Below are 8,763 nucleotides of genomic sequence, written 5' to 3'. Positions count from 1 at the left end.
GGTGCAACATGCGACGCTCTTGACCGACACGTCGCTTCAATGTGGGCTCCAGTGAGCGGCCGCGTGCGCTCTGAGCCGGCATGAATCCAGAGCTGACACTCTGGAGGGAAAGAGCGTGGACGAGGGAGAGGATTTTGGCTGGGCCAGGTTTGTCGGAAACGGACGTGGCAGCGGTCCGGACTCCTACAAATCCCCCGGTTTGCTGGAAAATAACGTCCGGACCGCCGAGCGGATCGATATAGGACCATGTTGGATGGTAAAACACATCCGGACTGTCCGGTTCGCACGGTAACAGGGGGTTTGACCATTTGAGGGTCCGCATTGGAGATGCCCTAAATTTGTTAAGATTTTCTTTTGAGGTGAGTTTATTAAGATTATTAAGAGAGCTTCTAAAAGCCGATGCTCTCAGTCCCCATCCGGCAAATTTGAGCCCATAGCCCACCCGCAGCAGGGAATTCTTCCCGTCCATGGCCATGAGGGTCGACTCGGCAATCCTCGCCGTCGTCGTCGCCTTCCTCCTCCCCCTCCGCCTGCTCTCCCTCTTCGCCCGCCTGAAATCCTCCGGTAGCGCAGGCGATCTCCGCCGATCCTGCACCGCCCTCGCCATCGCGGCCGCGCTCCTTGCCACCTTCTTCGCCCTACCCCGCTACGACGGCGGTCGCACGGGGCAGTGCACCGCCCCCGTTGGTTTCGCTTGGGAGGAGGGTACCGGCCGAGAGGTTCGGTTGGAAATCGAGCAGCTGAAGCTGCAGCTCAACCGATTGGGTATGTCAGGGATTAACCGATCGAGTTCTTTTTGTTAAGGTTATTAATATTATGTTTTGGAGTATGTGGTAAAGTTGCTGTGAAATCGTGGTTTGGGGTTTGCCTTATTCTCTGTTTTTTGGTTACACATGTACTCTTCTGCCTGTGCCCTAAGAAGATTATGGTTCCTCTTGTATATTTTAGGACAATTGTTCAATTGTGCTTGCAGAATCATTATGGGAAAACAATTCAAAAGCACCAGATGACAAAGGTGATGCTTCAGAGGAAGATGCCGAGTTTGTGAAAGCGATGGGACTGGACATTCAGGCTCTGATCAAGGAACAAGAAAACATCAAGGTATGCCTCTGTTGATTGGGTTATGTACATAACAACATATCAATTTCACATCCAGTAGTTGGTCTTTTAGTTTTCAGTTTTCAGAGTGCTCTCTTCTTCAATTGCAAGAATTGCTTTCATGCTTTGGTGACAAATAGATTGCACCATCAATTAACTTTGTTTAAGAGTTAAGACACATAAAAGCATTTGGATGATTTGATTATCTATCGTATCAGGTAACAGCAAAGTAGAGTTTGTGCTTGCGTTAATTAGATGATTTTTTTTATAACATCAAGAAATTACGAAACACTGCCGCTTCAGTACACTGTTCTACTCACTGCAGCCAAATCAGGGCGAACACAATGAGATGGATAGTCATAGAGCACGCCATAAATGAAGTAGTGGATGTGAAATTTTAGTGCGAAAATTGGTTTGACCTCCTCACTGAAACCAGAGCTCAGCTGGTGAAAAGAATAGCTATGCCAGCTGATATAGTGCTGGCGAGACTTGTCATAAATAAAATATTATCTTGTTTGGTAATTCATGATTCCCGCTGCAAATTCAACTAGCATGGAACCTGAGTCTGATATATACATACTTGGGGCTCGGGCTATGTTGTTCGGGGGATTGTAACTAGAGCAGTGTTAGCGAAAATATCCACTTTCGAACTATTTTGGCACCATTTGATTCAACCTGAAAATAATCTGTATATGTTGCTACAGATGCACTTCTGTCCTCTTTTCGTTTTAATCTTACTGGACATTTACATCCCAGAGCCGAACTGTAGAAGTGCATTCTGCAAATCAGTATTGTGCATGCATGCAGCCACCTCTCATTGGTCTCGTACTGGCACCTATGATGCTTAATTTAGGAACTATTGGGTAACCAGGAGCAGCAGAGCATTAACACGTCTATCTTGGTAGGGCAAAACAACAAGTCATCTGATTAGGATGATGGCACATAGCCACAAAATTAAACATATATTGAAAATGATATCAGGGGTATAAAGTCATTTTCCTACCCAGGTGTAACTATATCAGGTAGTAGAATGTATTTTCCTTGTATATATTTATGCAAATCATTACTGCATTGTTATTTGACAGGGAGAGAAGTTGATTTAAACCTTGGCTTAAATCTTGAGCCTAGCAGCATCGTGCAATACATGTTACGTTAAAACAACTTCGTTATGTTATATTGGAACTTCATAGTTTTCTTCAAAATAATCTAACACTACAGAATCATGCATTGACTTTTGTTCCACTCTATCTTGTAGGAATCATTATGGAGTTCTGGCGGTACTATCAAATCAGTCGAAAATGAGGTTCCTTCCTCCCCCGCCCCCCTCCCTGTCTCTCTCTCATGTTTGGGTTCACCACTAGAAATATTGTTGTCACTCATCAGAAGGATTTGTTTGGGTCAATAAAAAATTACAATCAAGTTAAATGGTGTATCTCAACTGTTAACCAATTGTGTGGTAGTGTTGACATATTTAGATTAAACAGTGTTCTTGTTGTATTTTACCGTCTAATTCGACGATAGTTGCATAAATTACCAGGATTTATAAATCTTTGCACATAGCAATGGGTATTCTACCAACATTTGCGTTCTGTTTTCTTTGTCTTGATTTGACATTATCCACGAGGTGACATCTCGAATCCACTTCAAGGTGACATGCTAGAAGCGAGGTGGCATTGATTCTTAAGATCCGACGGTGATGAGTGGTAGGGCAAAGCATTTCTAGGAATGTGTCATCGTTGATGTTGACAGCACGACAAGCACCTGTGTAATTGATACAGTTACCATGTGCGAGAGCGGATGTGGAGTCTAGCCTCTGACAGCACACGCTTTAGAAGTTATGGTGAAACCGTAGACAAGCAGTGGGACCTAGTATCACTGCACATGACCATCACTCCTCCCCTTTCTCGGCCTTGGCATCCTCTTCATAGTCCGAGAATGGATCGACCTCCATGATGAATAATTTTTTGATTGCGATGACTAGGGATCAGCCATGAATCACAGTTAAAGCAGATGCCTTGCTCTCCATGAGCTGCCATCTCCAACAATTTAAGGGTCTCTTTGGTTTTCATGATTTCAGAAAACGCAGGCGAAGATGTGATTGTAGTTTTAGGCTCTTCTATATCCATACCGTGTGATTTTGAGAGTCTTTTCTTGAGGTGCTCATTTCCTGGGTATGGTGATAATAGGTACGAATTCTGGCGGCAGAATCCAGAAAGATGAACTCTGATATTTACAATGTGTGGTCATTGGCCAACGATACAGAGAAAACGGTTGAAGCTCTACATTCAGATGTCCAAAAGGTATGTACTTCTAGGCTATCTCAGTTATGATAGTCTTTATTACTTGGTAGCCACAAGTCGATTAACTCTTTTGCATACTCTTCATTTTGTGTATACGGTATTAAAATCTTGTAGTGGAATTTGAAATTTCCACACATTTCTGTTGAAATTACAACAATTGACGATCTGTCCTTCAAACATTAGTGCATAAGGAGGTTCAGGCATTGTGCTATGTTATTTAGTGAAGTTCAACATTTACAACATTGTCTGTGAATGTCCTAATCCCAACCTCATGTTTTTTTATGTATTGAGAATATATCCTGAAATGTTTCTTACTTGGGTCAAACAACTGTCATAGAGGTTAAAAGATGATTCTTACGTAATACGTTGCACCTTGAGAGTTAAGAACGCAAGCATGCGGTGATTTGAAGAAATTACTCAGGGAAATGCTACACTTTGAAAGTGTCTTAGCAATATTGGCCTTAAAATCCCTTAAACAGCAGTGCCCGCCAAAATTCCCCTGCATGAGCTGAAATCTTAGCAAGTTCAACAGTCATAATTGATATGTATTGCCTGTGTTGAAATTTCAATCTAAATTTTGTTTTCTTCATTCAACCAAAGTCAAACTTAATACTGATATGTTTCAATCTTTTCTGTTTTTCTCATAGTTGCATTTTCTAGTTAGAGTTATATTTAGATTAGAAGGAGCGTTATCATGGGACAGTAAGGGGTTTCCTATTTTTCATGGTTTTTAGTTTTAGGTTCTCCTGTGTTGATGTTTACTTTTATTGTGCGACTGTGAGTTCTTTTGGAAAGCTGTTTGAGCTAGTCATCTGATTGGTATAACAGGCTCAAATTATAATGGATGAATCAAGGAAGATGAACTCTAATGCTCACCAGATATGGTCATTGGCAAAGGATACAGCAAAAAAGGTCGAATCTCTGTATACAGATGTTGCAAAGGTATCACTCTCATGGCTAATGTCTGTTTTGATTATCGTAATTTATGTGTATGTGTTATTTCAGATTGAAATTTCAGATCTAATTTAAAATCTAATAGTTTTGCATTTGAACCTTGGTAGACAAGAAAGTTTAGATCATTGTCTTATCTTCTTTAGCCAAATGAAACTTCTAAGATAGAATGTATGACCACTGTGAATGTTCTAGCCCCTACTTATTATTTTTCTTTAGCATTTCTCATGATGAGCACACATTGTAAATTCAAGAGTTCTTTTTGTTGAATGTGCTGCTAAATGCACTTCATTGTGTGTTAGAAAAAGAACACCAAAGAAGGTGTGGTGAGTTCACATTGGGAATTTAAGAGCTCATTCCTTGAACATGCACCTAAGTGTGCCTCGTTTACGTATTAGGACACCAAAGAATGTGCAGAACAGAAACCACCAACAGTGGCAGGCAGCTGAAACAAAGCAAAACCACAACCAGACGACAAAAGAAAGAGGCAAAACTAATTATAAGCCAAAAAATAGACAGCCGAAACTGCCAAAAAGACTGCGCATGGAGAGGTGAGCCATAAGGGACGTTCCAGCCAACATCCAGATCTGAGCATCATTTGTAATGACCCCAACGACCGAGTGAACATGCAGTGTTACCGCATCAAAGAAACATGCATTCCTGAGTTTTCAGAGCCGCCAGATTGTTAGGATGATCAGCCACCTGACTCCTTTCTCAACCATGCATTTAGCAGAAGTGAGCAGCCACCCTTTGAGGTCCTCCATGGAGATGCTCATTTTAGGGGCCACTTGGTTTGTAGGAATTCACCGTATCTGGGTAACATAGGCATACACCCTTTGGATGTTTGGTTTTTCTGGTTTCGGCGAGTCTGGTTTGGCTGGCTGTGGCAGCTGTTAGATTTGCTGGATATCGGATCAGTGGATAAGCATGGTGCAACAACTGTTGTTTGGTTATTACTTGTAGCAGCAGTGAGTGTAGTAGCATTTCATATCTATCATCCCAGTGTTGAGTTTTGATCTGACAAGTTTCTTTTGGTACAATCAAAGATGTCCAGTTTTCTTATATTATTTATTATGTACCAAGAAGCAATGACGATTACAAAGTACAGGTGGATGTAAATGCTTATGTTTCTACCTGTACCTGTTTGCAGTTGCCACATAGTTATCTTGCTAGAAGGTTTTATTTGGAACTATTCATGGGTATTATACAGTACATGGACCTGCATGTGGTTAGACTGTAGATTATTGCACGCTCTTAGTATTCATGCTTGCTTTTGTGTGCTACCGCGGAGAACTAGAATTTGCAACTAATTGTGGGTGCAGGTGCAGCCCTTTCTGAAAGCTGTTTTCAGCTGGCCATCTTACTGTTATTTTGCTTAGAGGTTGAAATTCTAATCAGTGGACAATAATTGTAGGTTCAAAGTGTAATTGATATATCAAAAAAGATGGAATCTAATATACACAAAGCGTGGTCTTATGCAAAGCAGACAGAGAAGAGGGTTGAAGATATATATTCAGATGTCAAAAAGGTATATTGTTCTACGTTACTTTTCTTGAATATGTATGCAGGTGCATAATTTTGTGTTCTATAGATTTTTTGCATACGTTTGGAAAAGGTTTATATTGATTCTCTGCTGTCTGTAATACGAAACTTGAACGTATTAATAAATTCTCTTATCTTTGTAGATAAGAATGTCCAGAGTAACTTGCTATGTTAACTAGTTCCTCCAATCAAAACGTAGGCTTTTTAGGACATTGACAGGGTCTTTGAGATGGTACTTTGACCATCGAACTCTGCGCAAACATCTTGTCTCACATAAAAATAGTAATACATTATGAAAATATATTTCATGACAAGTCTAATAATATACTACCTTCGTTCCTAAATATAAGTCTTTTTAGAGATTCTAATATGGACTACATACGGAGCAAAATGAGTGAATCTACACTCTAAAATATGTCTATATACATCCGTATGTAGTCCCTATTGAAATCTGTAAAAAGACTTATATTTAGAGACGGAGGGAGTAGATTTGATGTTTTGGGTGCTAGTAATTCTTTTTTTATAGATGGTCAAACTAGTTGCAGATTTTCAAAATGGTTATGCAGCCTTTTGAGCAAAACAAATGATGTGCCAACCCCAACAGACTGTATGTGCCCCCAATTAGATTAGATACCCCGTTTGTTCTTTGTTCTTACTAGGATATTCCCATCGGGGGTAGAATTGCGGGTCCTCCACCATCAGAAAATGTGGCGCCCTCTGGTGATTTGAACATGTGCCATTGGGTTGAGTAGGAGAACTTGTTATGATCTCCAGCACAAATTCGTATAGGTTTGAAGTTCCAAATTTACCTGCTCACAACTGTGTATAACATCATCTGTCCAGGGCTTCAAGAAGAAGGCCTGGATGAGCTGATTGCGCCGTCGACTTGATGGGCTAGCATTGGCCTGGGCATGGAGTAATGGAGTAGAGAAGCCACCCGGCCTTGCGTCTGCGAACCTGTAATGCTCCTTGATATTGTATGACACGTTTACGGTTGTGTCGTGCGTGTTGTGGACATGATCTTGCTGTGTTTCTGATCTGACTCGCTTCCTGTTTCTGTGTCGTCATGGTAATGTATATATTGATGATGTACGGCGTTAATGCAATAACATGCGACTTTCAGGACTCCGTGATTGTAGTGTTAATTATCTCTCTGTAATTATCTCTCCTACTTCCTACATAAGGTTACGTCGTTCATCCCTCCTCTAACCTTACCTAGGTTTTCTCCTCCCCTCTTGGTTTTGATCTTTTTCCTCTCATCTCTGAATTTTTGCACCGGTTTTCCTTGAAAACCGCATCAACTGGCCCACCTCTTATTGACTTACCGAATAAAATTTCATTTTCTTTGGTAAACCAATAAATGCTTACCAAATAAGGGTTTACCAAATAAAATCCCCATGGCAACACATGGGCAATTATTCTAGTAGAGTTTAAACATGAGGTAAAGGGTCGAAAATGTACCCCCAATCGATGCAAAACCCTGGTTACAAAAATTCAAGGCACTTATGGATCTTTAGAGTTGAGTTTTGTTCAACCGTTTGTCTAGTCAGCTAAACCGGGCGAGGTTATACCTCGCTCGCTGTGCTCACTGAACTACCACCACGCCGCCTCAAGGAACGCCCCTAGTGAGCCAGCCCAATAGCAGGTTTTGCATTTATCCACTCAGTTTTCTTCTTCTTCTTCTACTTTTGTTTATACATTTTTAAATATTCTAAATAAAAATGTTCCAAAAAATACTTAAAATTTGAAAACGTTCATCAAACATTAAAAAAAATGTTCATGTAGTTTAAAAGCAATGTTCACGCAACTTTCAAAAAAATGTTTGGACCATTCAAAAAACTGTTTGTGACATTGAATAAATGCTTAAACTCTGCAAAAAAATCACGTAATTAAAAATCTTTCATAACATTAAAAGATGTTCGTGATATTTTTTAAAATGCTCACTCCTTTCAAAAATATGTTCATGATTTTTTTTTGAAAATGTGAATAAAAAAATGTTCAGGTATTTATTTAAATGTTTCTTATTACCATAAAAAATTCAATGTGTATTGAAAATATTGAACATTTACTAGAAAAATGTTCAAACATGTATTTGAAAACATTTTTATACAATGTAAAAAATCGTGAAATTTTAGAAATATGTTGCACACCGTTCAAAAAATGTTCACCATGTATTCAGAAAACGTTTAACATGTATTTGATTTTTTTGAAAACATGTGTTTGCAAAAAAATCATCCTGTATTTGAAAAATGTTCAAGTTGTATTAGAAAAATATTCTGTGTATATACAAAAAATGTACAACATGTATTGAAAAAAGTAGACATGTACTGAAAAGAGGAGGAAAACAAAAAAGGAAAACCCCCAAAGAAAATAGAAGAAAACTCTAAAAAAACACATAAAAAGGAAAAAAAATCGATGAAAACCAAAGAAAACCAATGAAAAACCCAGATCGATCCAGCCAAGAAGAAGAAGAAACGAAAATACAATGACCGACCGGGCTAACTAGAAAACCCACTAGATGGGCATGTCAGCGCTTAAGGCATGAGCTATATCCATGTCGAAGTTGGTAGATATAGCTCTCGCGGGGTCAACCAGAACTGGAAAACATGGCAACCAGACTCGTGTATCCACTTGGGCTCTTTATTGGCCTGACAGGCCCACGGGCTCTGGACACCACGACCACCCATGAAACTTGTAACTAAGAGCAATTATTTTGATGCACACAATTTAGCTAAAATTTCATCTTCTTTAGATTTTGGTCGCCACTTGTGGCCGGGGTACCCCATGACCATTTTGTAATTCCTGTAAACCATATTCCTAGCTAATAAAGTTTGGTTTGCCGCTAAAAAATGTAAGTAAGAGCAAAAATTTC

General features: G+C 39.7%; 1 protein-coding gene across 1 annotated transcript; it reads left to right on the top strand.

The window, feature by feature from the left end:
* Positions 1-396: 396 nt before the first annotated feature.
* Positions 397-7,019, top strand: LOC123136508 (uncharacterized). Its single transcript, XM_044555902.1, has 7 exons — positions 397-765; positions 974-1,101; positions 2,354-2,401; positions 3,285-3,398; positions 4,227-4,340; positions 5,764-5,877; positions 6,735-7,019. The coding sequence occupies exons 1-7, from the start codon at positions 468-470 to the stop codon at positions 6,762-6,764; spliced, it is 846 nt and encodes a 281-aa protein (XP_044411837.1). The 5' UTR covers positions 397-467; the 3' UTR covers positions 6,765-7,019.
* Positions 7,020-8,763: the final 1,744 nt, after the last annotated feature.

This window comes from Triticum aestivum, chromosome 1B, assembly GCF_018294505.1.
Source record: "Triticum aestivum cultivar Chinese Spring chromosome 1B, IWGSC CS RefSeq v2.1, whole genome shotgun sequence".
NCBI classification, from domain to species: domain Eukaryota; kingdom Viridiplantae; phylum Streptophyta; class Magnoliopsida; order Poales; family Poaceae; genus Triticum; species Triticum aestivum.
The sequence above is the reverse complement of the archived record's forward strand: the minus strand, read 5'-3'. Positions and strand labels throughout refer to the sequence as shown.

What these genes read in the sequence shown, in the direction of transcription:
- LOC123136508 (XM_044555902.1), top strand. Translation starts at nt 468, where the DNA reads ATGGCCATGAGGGTCGACTCGGCAATCCTCGCCGTCGTCGTCGCCTTC. An exon ending in TCAAATCAGTCGAAAATGAG is followed by an intron (nt 2,402 to 3,284) that starts GTTCCTTCCTCC and finishes TGGTGATAATAG; the next exon opens with GTACGAATTCTGGCGGCAGA. An exon ending in TGTATACAGATGTTGCAAAG is followed by an intron (nt 4,341 to 5,763) that starts GTATCACTCTCA and finishes CAATAATTGTAG; the next exon opens with GTTCAAAGTGTAATTGATAT.